Source organism: Dendrobates tinctorius, unplaced genomic scaffold, assembly GCF_039654945.1.
Source record: "Dendrobates tinctorius isolate UK_male_01 unplaced genomic scaffold, ASM3965494v1 ptg000147l, whole genome shotgun sequence".
NCBI lineage: Eukaryota > Metazoa > Chordata > Amphibia > Anura > Dendrobatidae > Dendrobates > Dendrobates tinctorius.
This window is the reverse complement of record NW_027361814.1, coordinates 13,810,933-13,838,879: the sequence shown is the minus strand read 5'-3', so window position 1 is coordinate 13,838,879 and position 27,947 is coordinate 13,810,933. Positions and strand designations below refer to the sequence as shown.

Here is a 27,947-nt window from a genome sequence, read left to right as displayed (position 1 = left end):
TGGAGCTTCAACGAGAACGGTACAGACGGGCAGGATGCTTTACCTGAGGCAACCAAACCGGGTGGCTGATGATTTTGAGTCTGGGTCGAAACAGGCAGAAGGAATTGTCATCATGGTGAGGTTAGGCCAGGAATAATCTGGGGAGCAGTCTAAGATGGTCTGGTCTGGACGTGTGCCGCACAGAAGCATCAGCAAAGCAGGGAAAGATGAGGAAAAAAGTGAATTCCATGATGGGCCAACTGTGGATGTAACATGTGAAGTACTAAGTAATGAGAGTGTTCAAGTTATCCTGGACTGTGTCTCTGTTAGGAGTCGGATTCCTGCGTTTACTCAGGAGGGATCCAGATCCTCACATTCTGCACTCTCCTCCTATTTTTCCACTGCAGAGGAGATTGCAGAGGAGATTGCCTTGCAGCAAATCTCTCCTGAGGCTAAGTCCTTCTGTCCTCTTACTGGGAATGCTCATGGGACGATCTCCCATTGGAGATCGGGAGTCATGTGCTCAGGTCCCGCACCAGTTCTCATTGGTCCATCTCAGAGATCTGGAAGCGTGCAGAAGGTCCCGGCTGCTATAAAAGGCGCGCATGGCTGTTCTGCCATGCGCTAGTATAGTCATACTTGCTGCTGTGTGTATGAGGACGGATGCATGATTCTGGTGACTGACTCATTTGAAACCCCTTCCCTCTGATATTATGCATGTGAATATGGACTGAGTTAGTTTCAGCGCCAGCGCTCCTCTGCTTCAACTTGCACAGCTGCTAGCGTCCGACATTGCGCTTGCGCCTTGCCTTTGTCGTTTGGCGGCAGTGTCCACGCCGCGCTGCAGTAGCAGCCTCCTTTGCGTTCGCAGTTGCAACACCGCGCACACGGTAGGTCTAGACGGACGTAGTTCCGCCGTCTTGGGCTACTCCTGTAACCATATACCGTGTGTGCGTTTTTTACTGAGTGCTGTGACTACAACGGGCTCAATTACTTGTGTTTGTACTTTTGGCATCTCCATGAGTTTAACTGAGATTGCTCTGCGCACCTGGGTGAAGTTTAACTCTGTGTGCAATTCCACCATATTGCTCCTGCCACCACTTAGCAGCGGTTATTTCACCTACTGCACGGTGGACCCCGAGCGGCGAACGCACTTTATTTATATTTTTATTTAGTGTGTTCCGCCGTTCCTAACAGTCTCCGTTACTGGGGGTCGCCTTGAAGAGAGGCCCGTCGCCGCCTGGGAAGTGCCCAGGGGGACCTGAAACTGGAGACGCAGGTACGCTGAGAAATGGAATACAGTTTCCTGTGAGGGAAGGTCGGGACACAGATGTTTCAGTGATTCTGGCCGTGACTACAGTCCTGGCCTCCCCTTACAATGACTTCGTGCAACTATTCAGCATCGTAAATGCCAAAGATGCTGAGCACCAGTGACAAGACCAAATTAGACAGGAGAGAGCTGGGTGAGTATTAATTACTTATGTATTTTTTGTAACCCGTTCCTGGCCCTTTTGATTTCAGTTGCAAATTTCTGGTGAATTTTTTTTTTTTATACTCTGAGTGGAATTCTCTTCATTTTCAAATGATCCTCTTACTTTTATAGGCATTAGTTCTGTCCTTCCATTACCCTTTGATTTTACATCTCTAAACTCCATGATGCTTTTTTTCTTTAGGTCTATGATCTCTTCACTGAATTACAGCATCCAAGTCTATTTGGAATATCATTGTCAACCGACACGGTGCTTGTTCCTTGTGAAAATGGTCCAGCTGGAGCTTATCACTCTAACCATTTTAGTTCTATGTCTACAGAGGAAGAACTTGACAAACTCTTTGTGGTACAAGTATTTTTTAAAAATGTTGTGCTATATAGCAACTATAGTAGAAGTCCGACAGCATGTTCAAGTTTTGTAGATAAAGATAATTTACAAAGCAATCATTTTGCTCTTTTACAGCTCAGAAATCGTGATGAGCGAGTTTGCTTGGATATTGTCTTATCCGAGCTTGCTCTGGTGTTATCCAAGTATATTGGCGTGTTCGATTAATATATTTGAGTCCCCGCGGCTGCATGTTTCACGGATGTTAGAGAGCTGCAACACACACGGGGAAACATGCAGCCACAGGGACTCAAACATATTACTTTAGCATGCCTAAGATACTCGGATAACACCCGAGCATGCTTGGATAACACCGTACCGAGTACGCTCACTCATCACTATTCAGGAGGCACTAGCTTTCTACTTTTCTTAATGAACACAAGAGAAGCGATCATTCCTTGAAATTAGTAGGACAGACATCAAAATAAGAAATCTAGTGCAATTGTTTTGATGACTTATGCGAAATCTGACACCCTCACCTATCAAAAAAGGTTGTATCCAACGCGAGAAAATTCTTCAAAATTAAATTTTTCACCAAAAATTATTTAAAACCAAAATTCCAAGATACAGAAAAAAAACATGGTAGTCACAGGTACATAATGGGCTACAGCAGCTACGCATTTCAGATGCTATCAGCGTCCTTTGTCTTAGCTGATATGAAGGTAAAACTCATTCCTAATATGCACTCGGTCAAACGGGACAGGTGTGTGAAAAGATCACATGGCTAGTCTAAACCCAAACCGTGATAAATAAAACACACAAAAATCAAATGAATAGTAATAAATAATACTCCAGAAATGAATAGCAGAAACTTTTAACAAACCAAAATAAAAGATATATGAAAAATCTCAACAATGAAGGATTACCTCCCTGTGCATGTTCAGACCGTTGGTATGAGTGTGCCTAGATGGTAAATCCAAATGGCTTCTCTCATAAGAAGACGCCTCCTGTGGTCTCCTCCGCCAATGGGCTTATTCACCCTTTCTATGATATATATTTGAAAAGAAGACATTTGACGTTGATGGTAAGTTATAAAATGTTTTGATGCAGGTGATGTGGTGCGATTAGTGCTGGTCATACTAATTATACCAGTAACATGTTCTGGAATGCGTGTTTTAAGTTTGCATATCATACAACAATGATGGATCTTCATATAATAATAATGATAAAAATGTATGTATACTAGATTCAATCTAATTAAATTGAGGACTAAAATTCATGAATAGTACAGGTTTAGTACCCTAATCAAGATTTGGGTTTTTATTTTCCAAAAGTAAACTATGTTCTGTATTGCAAACTTTATTATCAGCCCTATTTAAACCCATGATGAACAGTTTCTTTTAGAGATTCTGGAATTTCCTTACTCAGACCTTTAGGATGATTGCAGTTCCTTATAATTCTAGTAAATTTCCCCAGTGAGATGGAAAGGATAGTGTGTTTTGGATGACTTCTGTGGGCATGCAGGATGGTATTACCAGTTATCGGTTTAAGAAAAGTGGCTGTAGATATGATATTGTTTTGTAGATCAGTGAGTTGAAAATACAAAAAAGAGATGTGAGAAGAGTTAAAAAATGAAGCAAATCTGAGATTGTAATTGTTGCTATTCAAATAATCCTCAAAGTTTGACATGGCAGACACACAGCCCCAACTATCATCAATGGGTCCACCTTTATGGACCTATAGTGAGGGCATGGAGGACTTGAATGCCAAGTTTTGTGAGAGAGTAACAATGGGTTTTTAACGAGTGCTATTGAGTATCAGACTACATTTTCTCTGCATCATTTCTCATTATTACACATAATTTATGGACATCTGTGTCTTAATGTCTTTGCCTGCGTGGATTGGATGGGTTATTGCCGACATCCAGTGAGAATTCATGTCAATACCACCTTTAGAAATAGATTTTACTTAGAAAATTGGTGACGATTTGGATACTTACGGTATTTCACCCGTTGTATGTATTATTATGCACTATCAGTTACAAATAGGTCACCTTCCTGCATGATTTATTTCATTTCTCCTGACTCCAGATGGATCTGATTCTTCTCCACATTCAATGTTTGTTAAATTATTATATTTTCAATTTCAGGACATGCAATTAAAAATAATTACTAGTGCCGAAGTTAAGAAACCTGTACATTGCCCTGATCCCAATGCAAGAGTTGAAGTGGGAGTTGGAGTGGGAGTGCCGTTTGGAGGTAATACAAATAACAATGCACCACACTGAGACTATTTGTAGCATTATTGATTGCCACCTAAAAATAGAGCTAATTTTGTTTCAATGAAAATTTTGCACTGTTAGCCTTCTATAGCCTCTGTGTCACCCTGTCAATTGCTGGATGCAGAATGCGTTAACTGAGAGTCTGTCAGTTAGCCCATTCTAATGGTCTGTGAGAGAGAGAGAGAATTTTTTCCGTCCGCCAGAAAGGATTTCAGGGTTAAATTTCCGGCTGACTTCCTTCCTCCGGGCATGCGCAATGTAAAATGCGGATCCTGCAGCAAAAAAAGTTCCATGGTCCGTCCAGGCATCTCGGCGGACGGAAAAAATTTGGCGGATCCGCAAAAAAACGGATCCGTACGGATGGCCATCCGTCAAGATCAGCCGGTAATGCAATTCAATGGGGAAAAAAACGGATCCGCCAAAAGAAATGGCGGATCCGTTTTTTTTTAAAAAACGGCGGATTTTGACTGATGGTCAAAAACGGAAGTGTGAAACAGGCCTAATATCCCACATCATCCAGTCAGCCAGAGCCACCGGACAACTCCCCGTAATATCCCACATCGTCCCGTCAGCCACAGCCACCGGACTACTAATATCCCACATCATCCCGTCAAAGCCACCGGACTACTACCCCTAATATCCCATATCATCCCATCAGCCATAGCCACCGGACTACTCCCCCTTATATCCCACATCATCCCATCAGCCTGGGGTCAGAACCAGAGCTCTAAGTGGAATGGCCCTAACTTCCATACCAGGGATCCCTTTAAGAGAGGCCTGGGGTCAGAACCAGAGCGCTGAGTGGATTTGCCCTGACTTCCATACCAATAATCCCTTTAATAGAAGCCTGGGGTGATGAGAATCAGAGCACTGAGAGATTTACCCTAACTTCCATACCGGAGATCCCTTTAAGCGAGGCCTGGGGTCAGTACCAAAGCACAAAGTGGATTTGACCTCACTTTCATACCAGGGATCCCTTTAAGAGGGGCATGGAGTCAGAACCAGAGCGCTGAGTGGAACTGTCCTAACTTCTATATAAATGATCCCTTTAAGAGGCCCTGGGGTCATAACCACAGCGCTGAGTGGAACGGTACTAAGTTCCATACCTGGGATCCTTTTAAGAGAGGCCTGGCATCAGAACCAAAGCGCTGGATGGACTTGCCCTGACTTCCTTACCAATGATCCCTTTAAGAGAGGCCTGGGGTCAGAACCAGAGCACTGAGTGGATTTGCCCTAACTTCCATACTGGAGATCCCTTTAAGAGACCCTGGGGTCAGTACCAAAGCGCAGAGTAGATTTTCCCTTACTTCTGTACCGGGGATCCCTTTAAGAGGGGCCTGGGGTCAGAACCAGAGTGCTTAGTGGAACAGTCCTAACTTCCATACTGGGGATCCCTTTAAGAGAGGCCTGGGGCCAAAACCAAAGCGCTGGATGGATTTGCCCTAACTTCCATACCAATGATCCCTTTAAGAGAGGCCTGGGGTCAGTATCAGAGCGCTGAGGGATTTGCCCTAACTTCCATACCGGAGATACCTTTAAGAGGGAAGATGTGCCTATGGGGATGGAGGATGTGTGATGGGGATATGGGCAGGGAGAGGGTGATTCATTTCTGTCATGTGTTCTCTGCTCCTTTCTGGGGGGCAGACAAAGGCTGGGAGCTTATGTTCCCGGGGATGCTAGATTTCTCCCACCATGTCCGTGTCTGTTGAGGTGTTGTCGAGTTGGGAAAACTGTTGCTCATAGCAACTAATCACAGCTCAGCTTCTTTTAAACATCTCTGGTGAAATGAAAGATGCTTAGTGATTGGTTGCAAAGAAAACTGTTGCTCATAGCAACCAATCACAGCTCAACTTCTTTTAAACAGCGCAGGTGAAATGAAAGATGCTTTGTGATTGGTTGGTGACACACACACACATTCAATTTCATATATAGAGATATAAGATTGTTAGCCCCCCAAACATGCATTTAAATAAATAAAATGTTTCCAAAGGTGGACAACTCTTTTAAGTAGATTTTTTGAGCGACATCGGTAGTCTAAAGGAGTACATAGAGTTGTATGCAATCTTGCTTACTGCAACCATCATTCAAGGGTTAAACTTACTTGGTAATGTTATAAGAGGAGGACGTGGATGCCTTTCTTGAAAGATATAACATGACAGATTATGGGTACAGGTTCTGTAATGAAACGTTGACTTAATGAACAAGTCTGATTGTTTTATGTGGAGTAAGGAAGGAATTTTTCCCCAAATGTGAGGCAATCACCATCATTGGTTTATGCCTTCCTTTGGATCAACATGTTAGGGTAAAGGTTAAACTTGATGGACTTGTATCTTCTTTTCAACGATAGACCTATAAAATCCATGAAAAAGCCTAATAATATCCATCAAACACTGCCTGCAGCTAAACCAATAGTGGTTGACAGATTTTGTTATGGCTTTCATTATATTCTGATGATTCCTTACATCTTTCTTTAGTACTTTGAGTGCAAAAGGGTGTAATTTTTAAAATGAGCTTTTGAAGCGTTTGAGCATATCATCTATGCTGTGTGTGAAGGGGGCTGGAAGTCTGGCTCAGTACGATAGCTAATCTTCTACTGTATGATCCTCTGTTATTGCATTGACCATGATAGAAAATGGGACTGGCTTAGTTATTAAAATAAGCAAGTCAGCCAGCCCCTCATCACACAGAGAACGGATGAAGTGCTGCTGACACAGGAACTCTCTCCTGCATCAAGTGGAGCTGCCGGGACCTGGAATCGCGCTGATTAGAGATGAGCGACATTGCCGATTTTAGGGTCGAGTCGGGTTTCATGAAACCCGACTTTCGCAAAAGTCGGGTCAAACGAAATCGTCCGACTATAGGGAAAAGTCGGAGGCCGACTGAAACACGAAACCCAATGCAAATCAATGGGGAAGCAAAGTCGGCAGGGAGTGGAGGACAGTAAACACACCTACAGTGCCCATTTTAATACCATAAACATCAATTCTTATTACTGAAGCTTGTCAACCTTCATTTACTTCATAATAATAGTTACGCATTGAAAACTGGGGGTTATTTTGCTAAAGCTGTTGGGGGGTAGGGCTGCCTCCAGGTTTTCGTGTGCCCTGGGCCAAAGAGTGTCAGTGTGCCCATACAACAATTCATGAAGCTCCGATACGGCACAGAAATATAGGTATAGTACAATGAAAAATACTTCACTGCTTACATGACATGACTGATATCTATTTTAAATTCTACAATAGCTCAAAAAAAGGACAGTATATTACGCCATACAGTATTATGGCCACCACATTGTGCGCCATTCAGAATAATGAGCCCCATATATTTCTCCAAACAGAATAATTGGTCACATATAATGTTCCATACAGTATATGATGAGCTCCACATAATGCTACAGTATATGATAGTCTCCATGAACGATGCTCCAGTGTCTTATGGGCCAAAATAATGCTCCATATATGATGGGCCCCATTTCTAAAGCTCCAGTGTAACATGTGGCCCATAGATGCTGCACCAGTGTCTGATCTGCCCCATTTAGAATGCCCCAGTATATGATGGGCCCCATGGATGATGCTCAAGTGTCTTATGGGCCAAAATAATGCTCCATATATGATGGGCCACATTTCTAATGCTCCAGTGTAACATGTGGCCCATAGATGCTGCTCCAGTGTCTGATCTGCCCCATTTAGAATGCTCCAGTATATGATGGGCCCATGGATGATGCTTCATTGTCTTATGGGCCAAAACAATGCTCCATATATGATGGGCCCCATTTCTAATGCTCCAGTGTATAATGTGGCCCATAGATGCTGCTCCGGGTCTGATCTGCCCCATTTAGAATGCTCCAGTATATGATGGGCCTCATGGACGATGCTCCAGTGTATGATGGGCCCTAATAATGCTCCATATATAATGGGCTCCTTTTATAATTCTCCAGTGTATAATGGGCCCTGTAAATACTGCTCCAGTGTCTGATGTCCCCCATTTGGAAAGCTCCAGGATATGATGGGCCCCATTTTTAATGAACCGAGGCATGGTATGTGAAAAGAGATCCATGGAGTTATCTGAAGTGTGTGTTGCCGCATCCTTCACTTTTGATGTAGGTGAAGGACACAAGGAAAGGGGTTGCTTCTGACCAGAAACCTGCACTGACGACTCAGTGCTTGGATTTTTTCAAACTTCAAAAGAGGAGGCGATAGAGCTGGAGGCTGTTTCAGCAATGTAAGCCAAAAACAGTTCCTGATTCTCCGGCTTTAAATGCAGTCTACCTACTCCCAGAGAAGGGAGCCTTACAGGCCTTCCGGAGCTACCCCACGACTGTTAGGAACGGCGGAACGCACTAAATAAAAATAATAAAGTGCGTTCGCCCCTCAGTGTCCACCGTGCAGTAAGTGTTACAACCGCTGCTGAGTAATGGCAGACGAGCAATATGGCGATATAATGCGCACGGGTTCAACTTCACCCGAAGTGCACAGAGCGGGCTCTGTTCACATACAGAGGCGCCGCAACAAAAACATACAAAAGGCTGAGCCTGTTAGAGTCACAGGCTTCAGGTAAATGCACACACGGTATAAGGTCACAGGAGCAAGAACTAAGACAGAGGGGCTGCGTCCGTCTAGACCTACCGTGTGTGCGGCATCGCTACTGCGAAGGCCAAGAGAGGCTGCAACTGCATCGTGGCGCAGGACACTGCCGCTGGACGACACAGCTACAAAGCAGGCGCTATGTCGGACGCTAGCGCAGAGATGCGGTGTGCACAGTGGCCTAAGGCTTGTCACAGACTGGCACAGACTACTGAACTAATTCCCTAAACACATGCGTAATATAAGAGGGAAGGGGTTTCATAATAAGTCAGTCACCAGAATCATACATCCGTCACCATTCACACATAGAAGTATAGTATATACTAGCGCATGGCAGAACGGCCATGCGCACTTTTTATAGTCGTGCGGGACCTTCCAGATCTCCGAGATGGACCAATGAGATCTGGAACAGGACCTGGACACATGACTCCCGATCTCCAATGGGAGGTCGTCTCGTGAGCATGCCCAGTAGGAGCACAGAGGGACTTATTCTCTGGAGCGGTCTGCTGCAAAGTAATCTCCTCTGCAGTAGAAAGACAGCAGGAGACCACAGAATGTGAGGCTCTGGATTCCTGCAGAGCAGATGCAGAAAACTGACGCCTAACATTACCCCCCCTCCCCTAGGGCCCCCTCCTCTCTGAGCCTTCCAATCCACCACCCTGTGCCCATCAGAGGAATAGGCCTCAGACTCATCCGAAGGCAAGTCTGGTGTCCTGGTAGGTGACACGGAAAACCGGGACACGTGGAAGGTATAAGAGGTGGCAAGATCGCCAGGTTTAAGAAGGGACACATGGGAGACCACGGGAGCGGAAAAACCGCACGGAGCATAAGGTGAAGTGGGACGCCGCGGTGTGTCGGCGGACGTCTCCACTCTCTTTTTAAGGAAGCTTACCCGAGCACACGAGGCGCATGCCTGAATATATTTTTTAATGTCCCGAGCCCTGTGCGGCCACCAATATGACCCTGCCAGGAGTTTTGTGGCCTGCATGTAGCCACAGTGACCATCTGCCCTGGACGCGTGTGCCCACGCGAGAACCTTCGGCCGAAGGCGAGGGGGGACAAAGGTCTTGCCCGGTGGCACAGAGTTTGGCCATTGCGGGGCTCCGTTATCCTGGTAAACAGAGTGCTGACAGTGGCAGCCGCAAGTGGAGCTTAGTGCTGGACGCGCCTCGAGACTGGCGTGAGACACCTCCATGGGCTCTGGGAGTGAACACTCTGGCTCAGGTGATTCCAGAGGTTCAAAGAGGTTGGGAGCCAGAGTAACCTTCCGTCTGGATTGAGCACGCTCCAGCCCGCGCTCCGAAAAATGGAGATCAATACGGGTGGCAATGGCCATCAGCTCCTCCAGACTTGCAGGAACCTCTCTGGTAGAAAGAGCATCCTTAACATGCTCAGCTAAACCTCTCCAAAACACAGGGATGAGGGCTTTGTCAGACCACTCCAGCTCGGAAGCCAGTGTCCGAAAACGAACGGCATACTGACTAACCGAGAGGGATCCCTGAGTCAAAGCAAGTAGCTGTAGAGAGGTGTCGTGCGTGACCCGTGGTCCCAGGAAGACCTGCTTAATAGCTGTTAAAAACTGAGCAGCGGTCCGAACCTCTGGGTCACCACGCTCCCATAGTGGCGTAGCCCACTTCAACGCCTTGCCCGACAGAAGGGAAACAATAAACCCCACCTTGGCCCGCTCCATAGGGAATCACGCAGTCAGTAACTACAGCTGGATAGAGCACTGGCTGACGAAATCCCCACAGGAGGCGCCATCGCCAGAAAATTTATCGGGCAACGGGAGGCGGGTAACTGTCGGCGCGTGGGAGGACGTGGACATACGAGAAACCGCCTCTGCGATCGCCTGTACAGCAGCCTCCGAAAACTACACCGCTGCGATAACACTCTCAAGAGTAGCCAACCGGCCCTCTAGCTGGTGAAAACACTGAAGGAGTTGCGGCTGATCTGCCATCACTAGCCAGACCCCGGCGCTAGTTTAATGTTAGAAACGGCGGAACGCACTAAATAAAAATAATAATAAAGTGCGTTCGCCGCTCGGGGTCCACCATGCAGTAGGTGTTACAACCACTGCTGAGTAATGGCAGATGAGCAATATGGCGATATAATGCGCACGGGTTCAACTTCACCCGAAGTGCGCCGAGCGGGCTCTGTTCACATACAGAGGCGCCGCAGCAAAAACATATAAAAGGCTGAGCCTGTTAGAGTCACAGGCCTCAGGTAAATGCACACACGGTATAAGGTCACAGGAACAGGAACTAAGACAGAGGGGCTGCATCCATCTAAACCTACCGTGTGTGTGGCGTCGCTACTGCGAATGCCAAGAAAGACTGCAACTGCAGCGAGGTGCAGGACACTGCCGCTGGATAACACAGCTACAAAGCAGGCGCTATGTCGGACGCTAGCGCAGAGGTGCGGTGTGCACAGTGGCCTAAGGCTTGCCACAGACTGGCGCAGACTACTGAACTAATTCCCTAACCCCATGCGTAATATCAGAGGGAAGGGGTTTTAATAGTAAGTCAGTCACCAGAATCATACATCAGTCACCATTCACACATAGCAGAATAGTCTATACTAGCGCACTTTTTATAGCGTGCGGGACCTTCCAGATCTCCGAGATGGACCAATGAGATCTGGAACAGGACCTGGACACATGACTCCCAATCTCCAATCGGAGATCGTCTCGTGAGCATGCCCAGTAGGAGCACAGAGGGACTTAGTCTCTGGAGCAGTCTGCTGCAAAGTAATCTCCTCTGCAGTAGAAAGACAGCAGGAGACCGCAGAATGTGAGGCTCTGGATTCCTGCAGAGCAGACGCAGAAACTTGATGCCTAACAATGACGCAGGCTCAACACCTCCTGCACTAGCTGCTATTGTGTTTTTGGCACTTCCAGCAGATGCACCACCACCACCATCACTAACAGGTGGCCCTCCCACGTCCGTGTCCTCTTCCACCATACTTCCTCATGTTGTGAAAAATGGACCCAAAATACGAGCAGATACATAGTACTGTATCAGAAGCGTACAGCTCTATACAGTCTATGGATAACAGTAAATCTCCGTATATATTTCATGAGGCATACACAGACGCTCACAGGCTCAGTATGGATTACCCAATAAAATAACAAGTTGAAAAAGGGTACAGTATCATCAGATACAAGGTATATATAGTATAGTGTAAAGATTCTGATTCTCCGTATACATTTCAGGAGGCAGACACAAACGCTCTCAGGCCCAGTATGGATTACACAAGAATATGAAAAGCTGTATACAGCGTTGGGGTAATCTTAAAGTTCCAAATATATTGCCGGAGTAACAGACAAATGTTTACAGGCTCATTGATTACACCAGAATCTAAATAGCTAAAAAGGTTACTGTATCAGAAGTGTTCTGCTGTATACAGTGTTGGCCAAATTGAAAATATCGGTATATATTTCCGTAGTCACCCTCAGACGCTCAATCAGTTTGGTTTTGACCATAATAAAAAATGTTGTAAAAAAGGTCCTGGATAACAAGATAGCAAGTATATATTTTTTAGGGTACAATTGAAATCTCCGTATAAATAGTCCCGTAGTCACTCTCAGACGCTTACACAGTATGGATTTGACCTTAATGCTAAATGTCGAACAAAGGTACTGTTTAACAAGATACAAGCTGTATTGAGTATAGTGTAAAATTTTGTTTCTCCGATTCACTGTATATATAGAAGGCGTAACCCACACACGCTCACTCACTATGGATGATGTAGGGAAGGTGGACTGACAGACAAGCCAGCCTGTAGTGAGAAGCAGAGGTGTAGCGCAGTATAGGTGTGAAACCGCTAAGATAAAGAGAAAAGGTGCAGTGTTTTAGCTTGCCCATTGGAGGGCAGTGGAGAGTGTAGGAGTGGGACTGAATAACTGCCATTGGTCAGAGAAACTGTTAGGTGATGGTGGGCGGAGTTACCAGAACTGGAAGTATAAAAGGCTGAGGGAAGGTTCTGGAAGAGTCAGTCAGCGAAGGGAGCACAGTAAAGAGGAAGTTCTGCTGAGGAAATAGAGACAGTGGAAAGGCTCCAGAGAGGACTGACAGTTGAGGCGGTAATGGGGGGGTGGCCCAGAGGACAGTAGCCACAGGTGAAGATGGCCTGGGGCTATCATACGGACGGTGTGCTCAGACTGGTGCAGCGCTGTGGTGGTTGGGCCTAGGCCAGCCACAATGGAAAAGCCACAGAGGACGCCACGATTATAGTTACAAAGGAAGTGAAGGTACTGGGGCCTGTGTACAGAGAAATGTGAAACAGCTGTGGTGAATTGCTGTTGTCGACAGAAAGATGGGCACTAAAAACGGACCTGTTCAATACAAACTCTGTCTCAGTCTCGTGTTTATCTGCGGCAAGAAGAGGGTCTCCCCCCAGAGTGGGTTATCCTACAGATGATACCTTAATACAAATTTTTGAAACAAGGTACTGTATCAGCACATACCAGGTGTGTCCAGTCTAGGGTTAAATTTCCGTCTATACTTCCGGAGTCAGACTCAGACACTCACAGGCTCACTATGTATTACACCAGAATTAAAAAAATAGAAAAAGGGAAAGGTATTCATAGCGTACACCAGTATACAGTGTTGAGGTACTTTTAAATCTTTGTATAAATTTCAATCTCAGTAAGCCAGTCAAGAATCTCCGCTACTGGAAACTACATGGATACAAGTATAGACGCAAAGTCGAGTGTTAGCAGAAATTTTGGAATTACTCATCGTGGGAAAACCTCCCGGGAGATATTGCAGAGGCGATGCAGACCTTCAATTACTGTGTCTGTAGAGAAAGCGAAAAAGGTTCTTTGTGAAGAAAGGATTGCTTTATCGCAGTAGCGTGGATCACATCACCGCTACTCGTCTCCATCAAATTGTGATCACAGGGAGAGATGTACCCATGGTCCTCACTGCCTATCATGATTTGTCTGGTCATTTTGGAGTGCAATAGACAGAAGCCACAGGCCGTAGGCGATTCTATTGGATTGGCATGAGAGGAGACATTGAAAAATGGTGGCAGGAATGTCACACGTCTGTGACTATCACAACTGTGAAAGGTGATCATAAACCACCACTGCATCCGCTTGTAAGTTGACGTCCATTTCAAATGGTAGCCATTGATCATCTGAAGGTAGGGGCCAGCAGGACAGGCCATAGCTACATCTTAACCATCATTGATCAATGCACCAAATGTCTAGTGGCCGTCCCTGTGAAGGATTTAACTGCCCAGACTACACAGCGGTGGAGCAGGGAGAGGTAAGTATTGCAACTTGCAAGTGCTGTGGCCATGACAAAAGCAGGGGGGGCACAATCGTGGTCGATGGTACTGGCACAGAGCCCCTCATAGTACACTGGTGTGTCTGATGGCGAGTGGGCCCTCCCTCCGTCTGAGACACTGTATTGTACTATGAGGGGCCCTGTGCCATTGCCGTCGGACATCAGTGGGCCCATCCACCTGTTCAGTGCAACGGCACTTGCCCGGGTGCGCCAGGTCTTGACGCCAGCCATTGGGGGAGGGGTGGGCAGCCCAGTTAGAGAAGTTTAAAAATTGGCATATGTAGATGTGTTGACTGGACATTCAGCTGCGGCAAAGGGCGTAATTGGGCAAGTCCGAGGAAGAGGAGGAAAAAACCGAGGCACTTTTCTGGTAGCCTATGTGTCATCAGGGGAAGGTGGGACAAAATCCTTTGAAACCCATGCATGGTTCATTTTAATGAAGGTTAGATCATCAAAATTTTGGGTCGACAGACGGGTCCTTTTTTCTGTCAGGATTGATCCAGCAGCACTGAAAACTCTCTCAGATAACACACTAGCAGCAGGTCAAGCGAGCTCCTGTAAGGCATATTGTGCCAATTCAGGCCAGGCGTCCAGTTTAGAGGCCCAATAGTCAAAGGGGAATGACCTGTGAGGGAGAACATTGATATGGGAGGAAAAGTAGTTTGTAACCATAGTTGACAACTGCTGCCTCCTGTCACTTTTAATTTGATGCAGTATTAGCAGTCGTGTGAGCGGTACTTGAGAAATCATTCCACAACATGGTCATTAAACCCCTGTCTCTTCTGCTGTGTGCACCACGAACACCTCTTCCATTGTGCCCACTGCGGCTCGTGGGAGAACCAGCACCGCTGCTGTGTGCTGGGAAAGCCTCAAACAAACGGTTTACCAGAGTTGCTTGTTTGTTTGCCAATATTATCTCTAGGTTCTCCTGTGGCATGATGTTGTGTAATTTGCCTTTGTAGCGTGGATCGAGGATGCTGGCCAGCCAGTAGTCGTCATCCCTCATCATTTTGGCAATGCAGGGGTCCCTTTTTATGATCCGCAAGGCATAATTGCACATGTGGGCCAATGTTCCAGGTGTCAATGATGCACTGCCCGTGGTGGGTGGAGGAGCAGTTTCTGGCAAATCCACATCCCTACAGTCATGCACAAACACTGTCCCTGACCTTGGAACGCCAACATTTTCTCTTGCCCCCTGACAAACATCCTCCTGCCCAAAATAATCATCCCCCCTCATCCTCATCCTCCTCCTCTTCCTCCACCTCGTCCAGGACAGTTCCCTGACCAGACAATGGCTGATTGTCATCAAGGCTTCCCTCCTCCTCCTCCGCTGCAGACGCCTGATCCTTAATGTGCGTCAAACTTTGCATGAGCAGACGCATAAGTGGAATGCTCATGCTTATGATGGCGTCATCTGCGCACACCAGCCATGTGCATTCCTCAAAACACTGAAGGACTTTACAGAGGTCTTTCAGCTTTGACCACTGCACACCCGACAATTCCATGTCTTCCCTCAAACTGCCTGCCCGTGTATCCTCCCACAAATGCATTACAGCCTGCCTCTGTTCGCACAGCCTCTCAACTGTTATGAATGAGTCACCGAGGAGGAAAAACAAAAACAAACTAAGCCACAGAAAACCAGAGAGGTTGGTAACTAAGTGGACCCCTGATCCTATCCACAAAACTAGCAGTAGCCGTGGAGTGTACCTACGATGATCCTAGACACCTCGTCACAGCCGGAGAAAGAAATAAGCCTAAAGCAAGAAAAGGGGAAATCTGAACTGCCCCAGAGCAGACCCCAAAGCAATAGACAGCCCCCAAACATGTATTGTCGGAGAGACAAGATGAAAACACAAACACAGATAGAAAAATAGGCTGAGCAAACGATGGGGCCCACACTAACTAGAAAGGACAGGAAAGGAAGATGCTGTCTGCAATCACGCACAAAACCCTGCCAAAAAATGTCCAACACTTTCTGATATCAAAAACCCTGAAGTCGCTAGACTTCAATTCCCTATAGCAGCACTCTGGTATATTCTGAAGACAGAGCAAAAAAGAGACCAATCTGATCAGGGACAAAAAGCAAACTGGCATAAACAGAGACATAAGAATGGAAATTAAGCACAGCCCCAGCGGGGGCTGGCTGACCACAAAAACTGAGTAAACCAGACCAAATCTCAAGAGAAAAATTTCAGAGCACACTTAGCTTGAGAAGGCAGGAACAGAACTGGAAACTAGAACCTCAGAGCAGGAAAATCACCAGCACAGAATTAGGGAGTCAGCTGTCTTAAATCCAGTCGGAGACTCTTGATATCCAATCACAGTCCTCCTCCTCAGGTGGCAGGACTCTGCCATTTAGATCAGCTTCATTACCTACTGTCACCACCAGAGGGAGCCCGGATGGAGAACTCACGACTCCTCTGTCAACACAGCCAGCTCCACCACCCTCACTAGAAGCCAGAGGTAAGCCAGAAAATGAGTTCACAACACTCAACCATGTGCAGGGTGGAGTTCCACCTTGTTGCAACGTCTATGATTAGGCAGTGCTCGGGGAGGTGGAGCAATCGCTGCAGCTTCTGCATACGACTGGAGTGTACGGCTGAGCGACAGATGTGCGAGCACAGTCTTCGCACCTTATGGAGCAGGGATGTTAACTCCGGATAATTATTAAGGAAGCACTGCACCACCAGGCTCAAAGTGTGAGCCAGGCAAGGTATGTGTGTGAGTTTTGCACGGGCTATGGCTGCCACAAAATTACGGCCGTTATCACTGACTACCTTGCCTGCCTCAAGATGTAGACTACCCAGCCATGACTCTGTTTGTCGCTGCAAGCAGTCGGCCAGTACCTCCGCAATGTGTCTGTGTGTCTGTTGTTACCCAAAGACATCATCTTTAACACAGCCTGCTGACGCTTACCACTAGTTGTTCGATAGTGGGACACCTCGTGTGCAACACTGCCAGCTGCGGATGTAGTGCTCGTGTGACTGAGCTCTGTGGACGAGCTTTCACTGATAGACGAGGAGGAAGAGGAGCGAAAGCCTACAGCCAACTGTTTCCTATACTGTGGGCTAGGCAGCACTGTTCCACCGCAGCTGTCCCCAGTGGAGCATGCATCCACCACATTAACCCAGTGTGCAGTGATGGACACGAAACGGCCCTGGCCATGCCTACTGGTCCATGCATCCATTGTGAGGTGCACCTTTCCACTCACTGACGGTTTTAGTGCATGGACAATGTGGTCTTTCACATGCCGGTGGAGGGCAGGGATGGCTTTTTGAGAAAAGAAGTGCTGACTGGGTAGGTCATAGCGTGGGACAGCGTAGGCCATGAGGTTGCGGAAAGCTTCGCTTTCAACCAAACAGTAGGACATCATCTCTAATGAGATTAGTTTGGCAATGTAGGTGTTCAAACACAGTGTACGCGGATGAGAGGATGAGTACTTTCTTGTCCTACTTAGAGTGTCTGGTAGGGTGAGCTGGACTGGAGAGCTGCATATGGGGGAAGTAGCGGTGGACCGGATGGAGTGAGAGGGGGTTGGTGATGGTATGGATGGTGATGGCCTAGATTCAGTGTTGTGTTGCAAAACCATTGTGATTCCCTGAGTGGTTTGGCCTTGCGACGACACCTCCACATTTAGTGCTGGTGGTGTGCTTAATGGTGGCGGTGGTCTTACAGTGGGGGTATCGATGGAGTGTTGTTGGCTACCTTCAGTCGGAGCAGGTGCACATGTGCTACCTGAGGTTTTGTAGTCCGTCCACGCTTGCAAGTGCATGTTGATTAAATGTCTAAGCATGCAACTGGTATTCAAATTTCTGAGTTGTTTACCTCGGCTAAAGGTCCTTCCGCACTTCTTACAGGTAACTTTTGCCTCATCAGTAGGATTTTGGACAAAGAAGTGCCACACTGCACTCTTCCTACTATGGTAAACATTTTCTGGCATTGCACGCTGTGCTAAGTTGACCGTCTGGTCAAGCTGTCCTGCAACTCTTTTAGTTTTTGTTCCACGTTTTAAGACAGCTACGGGCCTGCTAGATAACCGATGCTGCGATGTCAATGCCTACTGCAGAGCCTTCTCCTTATCTGAACTATTGCCAGCGCCACCCTCCTCCCCCAATGGATGCCAATCTGGGTCCAGAACTGGGTCATCCATCACCTCCTCTTCAAAGTCATCTGCACCTTCCTCTTTACCTTCCTCTGTGTCATCGTGTAAGGTGGTATAGAATGCGGGAAGGGGCACCTGGGTTTCATCAGGGTCAGATTCTGGCTCAATAGACTGGGAGGGCAATGTAGTGCTGTGGGTCAATGTACCAGCAGAATCATCTAGCAGTGGCTGTGCATCAGTGCACTCCATGTCAGATTCATCTTGGACTGGGGAATTCAAGATTTGACTGGATAACCCAGGCATGGTATGTGAAAAGAGCTCCATAGAGTAATCTGAAGTGTGGGCTGCCGCATCCTTAACTTTTGGTGGGGGTGAAAGACAGAAGGAAAGGGTTTTTTTATGAAAAGAACCCTGCACTGACGACTCCGTGCTTGCAGGTTTCGACCGTTCAGAAGAGGAGGCAATAGAGCTGGTGGCTGTTTCGGCAATGTACGCCAAAACCTGTTCCTGATGCTCCGGCTTTAAAAGTGGTTTTCCTACTCCAAGAAAAGGCAACCTTACAGGCCTTCTTGGGTCAGAGGATGATGCAGGCTCAACACCTCTTGCCTTAGCTGCTATTGTGCTTTTGCCAGAACCAGCCGATGCACCACCACCATCAGTACCAGCTGCGCCCCCCTGCCTACGTCCGCGGCCTCTTCCACCATACTTCCTCATGTTTGGGAAAATGTACCAAAAATACCAGCAGAGAGATGGTACTGTATGAAGAGTGTCCAGCTGTGTAAGGTGTAGTAAACAAATTAAATCAACGTATATATTATGTTAGTCACAGACACTAACACAGTATGTATTGGACCGCAATCCAACAAGCAGATATCAGAAGTGTACAGCTGTATACGATTTTTGTGCAACTAACAATCTCCGTATATGTATTTACGGAGTGTCACACACACACACGCTGACTAGGTATAAAAGTGACTATAATGCGAACGGCAGATATACAATACTGTTGGAGAATCGGACAGCTCTATACGATGTGTGTAAGGAAATTGTCAAGCTCCGTGTATTTGTATACGGACTGACAAACGCTGTCTCTGTCTAGTTTTGATCATAATCAAACAGCAGATATACAAAACTATTTGAAAAACGGACACGACTCTAAGGTGTAGGTCTGGAAAAGCGGAAAAACTCCTCGTTTTTTTCTCCAGAGTCACACACAGGTAGCTTCTATTTGTCCGTGCTAGAAGGCGGTACACGGTAGTGTGGGAGGAGCGTACACCGCTAGACGGTGTGTGTATGGAAAATTGTCAAGCTCCATGTATTTGTATACAGACTGACACACGCTGTCTCTGTCTAGTTTAGACCGTAATCAAACAGCAGATATATGAAACTGTTTGAAAAATGGACACAACTCTAAGGTGTAGGTCTGGAAAAATGGACAAACTCCTCAGCTTTTTCTTCCAGAGTCACACACAGATAGCTTCTATTTGTCCGTGATACCAGCCAGCACACGGTAGTGTGTGAGGAGCGTACACCGCTAGACGGTGTGTGAAAAAATGAATGCTCAGTAACTCACCAGGACAAAATAATAAAATTTGGAGCGCTTTGAAAAAAGCAGTTTGAACAGCAGTGTGCACACAACAATGCAGCTAGCAGGTAGCCTTAAAAGGCAGCCTAATCACCACCAGCGCTGCTGCACACAACAAAAATCATCCCCTTTCACTACACACTAACTGTACAGTGAAAAGCGCTATCAGCAGAAGCAGTTTTTTTTTCTTCTTCCCTGCCTAATGCTCCCCCTGTTCAGAATCAGCAGCATCACCTCTCCCTTAAGATCGGCAGAAGTAAGATGGCGGTCGGCGTTCATAGCCTTTTATACCCACTGTGACGCCACACAAAGCCAGCCAATCATTTCAATGCCCTTCTCTAAGATGGTGCTGGCCGCTGCACATGTCATCGCATTGCCCACAGAGTGCGTCCTCCATCATTGGGTGAGAAAAGGCGCTGAAAGCATCATTTGAAACGCGATTTTGGCACATTGATCAGCGACCTCATGGCCGACCACGCTAGGGTCGGGTTTCGATCGGCGAAACCCGACTTTGGCGAAAGTCGGCGATTTTTGAATCTGACTGACCTGTTTCGCTCACCTCTAACCACCACCATCAGTACCAGCCACGCTCTCCTGCCCACGTCCGCGTCCTCTTCCACCATACTTCCTCATGTTTGTGAAAATGTACCCAAGATACCAGCAGAGAGATGGTACTGTATGAGGAGCTTCCAGCTGTGTAAGGTGTATTAAAAAACTAAATCTACGTATATATTTTGTTAGTCACAGACGCTCTCCCAGTATGTATTTGACTGTAATACAACAAGCAAATATACGGTTCTGTATCTGAAGTGTACAGCTGTTTTCTTTTTTTGTGTAACTAACAATCTCCGTATATGTATTTACGGAGTGTCACACACACACGCTGACTCTGTATAGATGTGACTGTAATGCGAACAGCAGATATACAATACTGTTTGAGAATCGGACAGCTCAATACGGTGTAGGTCTGGAAAAATGGAAAATCTCCTCGGCTTGTTTTTCCAGAGTCACACACAGATAGCTTATATGTGTCCGTGATACCAGGCAGCTAGTACACGGTAGTGTGTGAGGAGCATACACCGCTATACGGTGTCTGTATGGAAAAATGTCAATCTCCGTCTATGTTTATATGGAGTGACACACGCTGTCTCTGTATAGTTTGGACCGTATTCAAACAGCAGATATACGAAACTGTTTGAAAAGTGGACCGCTCGATAGGGTGTAGGTCTGAAAAAATGGAAAATCTCCTCGGCTTGTTTTTCCAGAGTCACACACAGATAGCTTGTATGTGTCCGTGATACCAGGCAGCCAGTTCACGGTAGTGTGTGAGGAGCATACACCGCTATATGGTGTCTTTATGGAAAATTGTTAATCTCCGTCTATGTTTATATGGAGTGACACACGCTGTCTCTGTATAGTTTGGACCGTACTCAAACAGCAGATATACGAAACTGTTTGAAAAGCAGACCACTCGATAGGGTGTAGGTCTGGAAAAATGGAAAATCTCCTTGGCTTGTTTTTCCAGTCACATGCAGATAGCTTATATGTGTCCATGATACCAGGCAGCCAGTACACGGTAGTGTGTGAGAACCGTACACCGCTATACGGTGTGTGAAAAAATGAAAGCTTGGTAACTGAGCAGAACAAAATAAAAAAAATTGGAGTGCTTTGAAAAAATCAGTTTGAACAGCAGTGTGCACACACCAATGCAGCTATAAGGTAGCCTGAAAAGGCAGCCTAATCGCCACCAGCGCTGCTGCACACAACAAAATCCTCCCCTTTCACTGCACACTAACTGTACAGTGAAAAGCGCTATCAGCAGAAGCTATTTTTTTTATTCTTCCCTGCCTAACGCTCTCCCTAGTCAGAATCAGCAGCAGCACCTCTCCCTATTCTAAGATTGGCAGAAGTAAGATGGCGGTCAGCGGTCACGGCCTTTTATAGCCCTGTGACACCACACAAAGCAAGCCAATCACTTCTATGCCCTTCTCTAAGATGGTGGTGGCCGCTGCACATGTCATCGCGTTGCCAACAGTGTGCGTCCTCCATCATTGGCTAAAAAAAGGCGCTGAAAGCATCATTTGAAACGCGACTTTGGCACGCAGGTCGCCGACCTCATGACCGACCTCACGCTATGGTCGGGTTTCGTTTCATGAAACCCGACTTTGGCGAAAGTCGGCGATTTCTGAAATTGACCGTCCCGTTTCGCTCAACTCTAGCGCTGATATCTGAATATTGCGATAGTTTTATAAATGCAAACTTATTTCAAACAAATCTAAAGACAAGACATCCTCTCTAATATCCTTCACTTTCTATATGTTTTAAAGGTACCAAACATGCAAAAAAAGCAAAATATGGTGTAAGACATAAAGTCAATGTTATGTATTAATGTGATCCAAAATCATTCAGTATAAAAATAATCTTTTTTTCAGATATTAAAAAATATACCGTAAATAAAAAGTGACGCTACACAAACATGATGTTAGGGTTTGCGGAACGCACTAAATAAAAAAATAATGGTAATAGTGCGTTCGCAACCCGGGGTCCACTGTGCAGAGATGGAAAACTGCAGCTAGTGTGGACAGTGGTGGCGCTGCACTGTAAGCGTTCACAAAGAGCACACTGGGTTCACTGCACACAGTGTGCACGGAACACAAAAGTATTGCTCTCTGTAGCTCTATTAAACGTCCCGCAGTGTGCACAGAACATAAAGAACCTGCCCTGTTACTCCACAGAGCGGTAATAAGGAACACGTCTGAGCATGTGGGAATCTGTGCTCTAGTACTACTTGTGCTAACAGGTGTGTGCCACAGCATGTGGCCTGGCTGTGCCCTGTGAAATTAAGGGCCTGACTGTGCCCTGAGTACTAACTGATGCATGCTGCGGCCTGTGGCCAGACTGTACTGAGTAGAGGATAACCTGCCTCACAAGGGTCAACTAGCGCATCCACTCTCAGCACCAGGGGCGTAACATCCCTGGTCGCAGCTGCAACGGGGCCCCTGAGCACTTAGGGGCCCGGGCCCCAGGGCTGCCAGTCAGGGCATTAATGCCCTGACCGGCGTATGGAGCCCCTATGAGCAGAGGGGGCCCGCATCATGAAGATGTCTACCCATCTATGTAACCATTTGAAATAACATTTAGGCTATGTGCCCATGTTGCGTTTAAATCCGGACACTTAAAACCGGACTCCTTCCCAGAAATCGAGCGTTTTTTTCCCCGCACGATTTCACCGCGATTTTACCGCGATTATGTTAACAATTTTGCCGCAATTTTCACGTGCGATATTCAAGCACTTTCCAAGCGATTTGAAGCATCGCTTGGAAAGTGATTGACAGGTTGGTCACACTCATCAAACATAGTGTTTGACAAGTGTGACCAGCTTTTAACTATTGAGGCTGCCTATGCGGCATCAATAGTAAAAGATAGAATGTTAAAAATGAGAAAAAAATAAAAAAATCGGGGTATATTTACCTTCCGACGTCCCGCGCAGTCTTAGCGATGCTCCCGTTCCCAGCGATGCCTTGCAAGACCTGTGATGACGTTGGTCTTGCGTTGATATAGCAATCTCACGAGACCGCTAGAGTCACGCGAGACTATGACATCACAGGACCTTGCCGCAAGGCATTACTGGGAACGCTGAGGCCGGGAATGTAGCGCGGGACGTCGGAAGGTAAATATAACCCGATTTTTTTCATTTTTTATTCTTTTTTTACAGGGGTATGGTACCCAGGGCCTGGAGGACAGTCTCCTCTCCTCCACACCGTGGGTACCAACCGCACATGAGACGCTTAACTTCGCGCATGGTGGGCATAGCCACATGCGGGAATTAGCGATTCTCATGCATTCCTATGGGTGCGGAATCGCGGCAATTCTTTGCTATTCCGCACAAAAGAATGAGCATGCTGTGGTTTTTTCCGCGATGCGATTCCGCTGCGGAAAAAAGCGCAGCATTATCACAGCATGTGCGGATTGCCATAGGAATGCATGGGGTGCATTCTGTACTAGATTTTTAAACGTTTTCGCAGCGTTTCGCACCGAAAATCGTGGCAAAAATGCTTAAAAATCGTATCGTGGGCACACAGCCTAAATATCATAAATTTATCTTATGGAAAAAATTAATCTAGATGTAGGTTTTCTTAATTAACCAATTTGACATGATTACACTTATCCACAATTAACTAAATCAAGAAATAATTACTAAAGAAATATAGAAATATATGTTGTGTAGATAATATTTAATTTTGTATCTTAATATTCTGATTAAACTGATTTGCATTATTTCCCATTAAAACAAGGTTTTTGGTTTTTTTCTTGCATACAATGAGTCCTGAGGCCTCTTTCATACATCACACATATCACATTACTCTTACGGTCATATTCTCTCTTAGCAGCTGCTCACACACACGTATCTGTCACTCAGACTGTGACTCATATAAGTTCACACCACAGAATCCACATACAAAAGTATGAATACATGTACATTATCGCAAATTATTGTATCCTAATTATCAATGCGCATTATAAACTATTAAATTTATTATCTTAATATTTCTTTGAATATTCCCCAAATACACATAACATAAAACTTTGTAAATTATTTATGGATAAACGAAGCATAAGAAAATTAGGATGAGTTGTAGCTATACTTGGTACAAGGGTTTGCAATTGTATCTGAACCTTGAAACTTAGGCCTTAAAAAAAATTCCTTTCACTAGCAAAGGTTGAGGTCCCTCAAAAATTCTTTTATTAATAGAACAGAGTTCAGATTTCACATGCTGTGATTGGCATGCCATGCAGTAAAGACATACAATATTAGCACAGAAAACTAATTTTAGATTGAGGTAGTTATATATTATTTCCTTTAAGTTAAAGATATAAAATTATGCAGTTATTACAACTTCCTGTGTAAATAAAGGCATAAAGAGATTTTTTCCGATTAAGTCCTGCTTTGAAATGAAAATTCTAAGGAAAAAATAAATGATAAAAGTTAAATATCAAATTCGTACAGAAACAAAACAATTGCAATATCCTATACATATAGGTATTGACTTTAATGTAATTCTAAATATTATTACTGGAGTAAATCTTAATTTTCACTATACATAAAAAAAAAAACTGTTATACAGTCTCTACTTACATAAGCATACGATATATACTGTTAGAATATATATATATATATATCTACAAAACTATAGAACTACAGAATTATACTCTATAAAATAATTACAAATAACTTATACATTGTATAACACTTTTACACAACATATAATTACATTTTTAGCCAATTCCTAAACCAAATCTTATTTCTCTGTCAAAAATGTCCTGAAAAACTCTTGCCATTTTTAAGCTAATGGATTCTCTGACCAGCGTCTACAATTTACCCCCTATGTCCCTTTGAGAAGTCACCTGTTTCTGTCTGTCAGATTCCGCCATTTACCTTTTAAGGGTATGTGCACACGCTGCGGATTGGGGTGCGAATTTGGCCGCGCGGATTTTGTAAAATCCGCAGGTAAATCTGCAGGTCAAAAGACCTGCGGTTTTACCTGCGGATTAGCCTGTGGTTTTGCCCTGTGGTTTTTCATCTCCACAATGGAGGAGATGGCAAACCGCAGCGGAATCCGCAGAAAGAATTGACATGTCAATTCTTTTTCGGTTTAGAAACCGCAGGAAAACCGCACGGAAAAATCCGCACCATCTGCCCTGCGGTTTTTAATATCCATAGGATATTATGGTACTGCACACTGCAGCAAATACTGCTGCGGATCCGCAGTGGCCAAATTCGCTGCGGAACCGCAGCAGAATCCGCAGCGTGTGCACACACCCTTACAGATAGAAGGTCAGAACTTTGAATTTTTAACTCTTTCTGTGACGTTCTTTCTGTGGTCTCTTGTATCATTTCATAGGGCTTAAAGCAAATATGTGATATTCTTTGCTCGTCATAGATTTGATTACGGGGATAACTCAGTTTAGGAGAGTTTAATACTGGCTTCTGATAAGATTTTACTCTATCTGATTTTACAAAATTAGTGCGATTTATTTCCCTTTCACGATTCTCATGTTTTCTAGCAAAACCAAGGGATTGCGCACATTCAAATAAAGAATCTTTTTGTGACGCAATAACACGAGATACAGGATTTAGAAACCCAAATTTGTTTACAAAACTTTTTCATCATTGATTGTTTTTTGACATTTTTAATGATAGTTTTGTACAACCGTTCAAATACGGACATGAATGTAAAAGTACATTCTTTCCGACTAATCCTTAATTTTTTAAGAATGTCAATATCTGGACAATTTTCATTCGATGCACAAAAAAATCAGAATTTTTAATCTGTCTTTATCATTTAAATTTACATGTGACTCACCAGATATCTTTAAGGTTACTTGGCTGCAAAAGGTTACAGGGAGCCACATTTTAAACAACTGATTTTTCTCCTCATTAGTTAAATCAAACTTATCAGCAAAACTCTCAAATATCTCTGAATTTCTGCACACATGGATTTTGTTATCATATGCAGGAATGATTTTGCATAATTTTAACAAATTTTTCCTACCTTTAATTTGGAGTTGGGCCTCTGAGTGGTCTATTTTTAGTGCGTCTGTTCCTTGTACGTCATCTACGTCATTTCTGAAGTCTCCTCCTATGCTTCCTCCATCTTTTTCCATGTCTGCAAGGTCACCTTGAGTGATTGTTACAGACAATTGTTTCACATCTTGTTCAGTCTCCATAACTTTACAGTCAATCTCGGGAACATCAATAGTATTGTTTGACACTATTCTTACACAATCATTTTTGGATTTCTCTGACACAAACTTGTGAAATATGTCAACCAACTGTAAAATATTTTTCAATTTCTCTCTTTCTCTACTAAAGGTGTGACTGGCTGGCTTGGCCAAATGTTAAATATACTTATTCTCGTATATTTATTTATTCAGGACTTGTTACCAAATGTGATACTCTAAAGCAAATATCACAATGTTTCTTATAAAAAAAATCTAGTGGTTTTTTGGATTGTCCACCCAAAAAAAGATCATTACAGAAAAACAAAATAGGTGAAATAGTTACAATGAGATTGTCCATTTGTTCATAGCAAAGCTTGTTCCACTTCTTTCCTGGAATTCTGAATGTATCAGTCTCTGGAAGCAACACATGATTAACTTACATACCAGCTGTTCATTCACTGTACTGTTGGAGTAAAATGTCACTGAAGTGTGTTCGAAGAGAGAGAGAAGAAGAGAGCCCCCCCCCCCAGAGCAAGCCCCCCCACCTCAGAGCACATGTTTTCTCTATATGGTGTGGACATTTTACAATGAGCTAAATACAGAAATAACATATGTAATGTCAGCGAAAGGCAATGTGCTCAGTACAGAATTGAGTGTAATAAGAATCAATAACTGATAACTAATATTTAACAACCTCTGTCACAGCGGGTGCGCGATGACGTGCTGTATACCATGGGGGGTGCTGTATACCATGGGGGTCTGTATACCATGCGGTGCTGTATATCATGGGGGGGTGCTGTGCTGTATACTATGGGGAGCTGTATACCATGTGGGGCTGTGCTGTATACCATGCAGGGCTGTGCTGTATACCATGTGGTGCTGTGCTATATACCATGTGGTACTGTGCTATATACTATGCGGCTGTGTTATATACCATGGGGGTACATTATATTCCATGGGGGAGGCTGTGTTATATAATATGGGGGCGACATTATATTCTATGGTGTAGAAGTCAGACACCTGCCCTCCACTCCTTTCATTCTCTATGTAGGGGTGGAGTTATGGGAACAGTGGGGCTGTGGACAGTTTGAGGGATGGAGCCTGGGCTGGTCCCAAGGGGGCCCCAAAAATTTTGCCAGTATGGAGCCCCGAAATTCCTAGTGGCAGCCAAGGGTGGGGGTGCCCATTTGAAAGTTCACACCGGGCCCATAACTTTGTAGTTACACCACTGCTCAGCACTCACTCACAGACACAGGCCATTAAAGGGAATCTGTCACCTATTTTTCGGTGTATATAGGATGCAGCCACCGCCATCAGGGGCTTATCTACACAGTGGTGTACAAGCAAAGCCACTACTTGGCGCTGAAGCTAGGCCCTGACTCTGCCTCAGCCTAGGCACTACCTGGCAAGGCTGATTAACACATGCATACCAAGGGTAGGGGTTTCTTAATGAGTCAGTCACCAGAGACATACATACGTGCATACAACACTCACTCCACATTGTCTATACTAGCGCACGGCCATGCGGTTCTTTTATAACCGCAGCCTTCCAGGACCTTCCTGATGGCCCAATCCGAGCTGCTTGAGGA

General features: G+C 45.2%; 1 protein-coding gene across 2 annotated transcripts in view; it reads left to right on the top strand.

The window, feature by feature from the left end:
• Positions 1-27,947, top strand: part of LOC141049742 (alpha-2-macroglobulin-like protein 1) — a 215,348-nt gene that overhangs the window by 70,804 nt on the left and 116,597 nt on the right. For both annotated transcript variants that reach the window (XM_073546464.1, XM_073546465.1), the window contains exons 16-17: positions 1,653-1,814; positions 3,943-4,051. In XM_073546464.1, the coding sequence (XP_073402565.1) occupies positions 1,653-1,814; positions 3,943-4,051 (271 nt within the window). The remainder of the gene's footprint in view (positions 1-1,652; positions 1,815-3,942; positions 4,052-27,947) is intronic.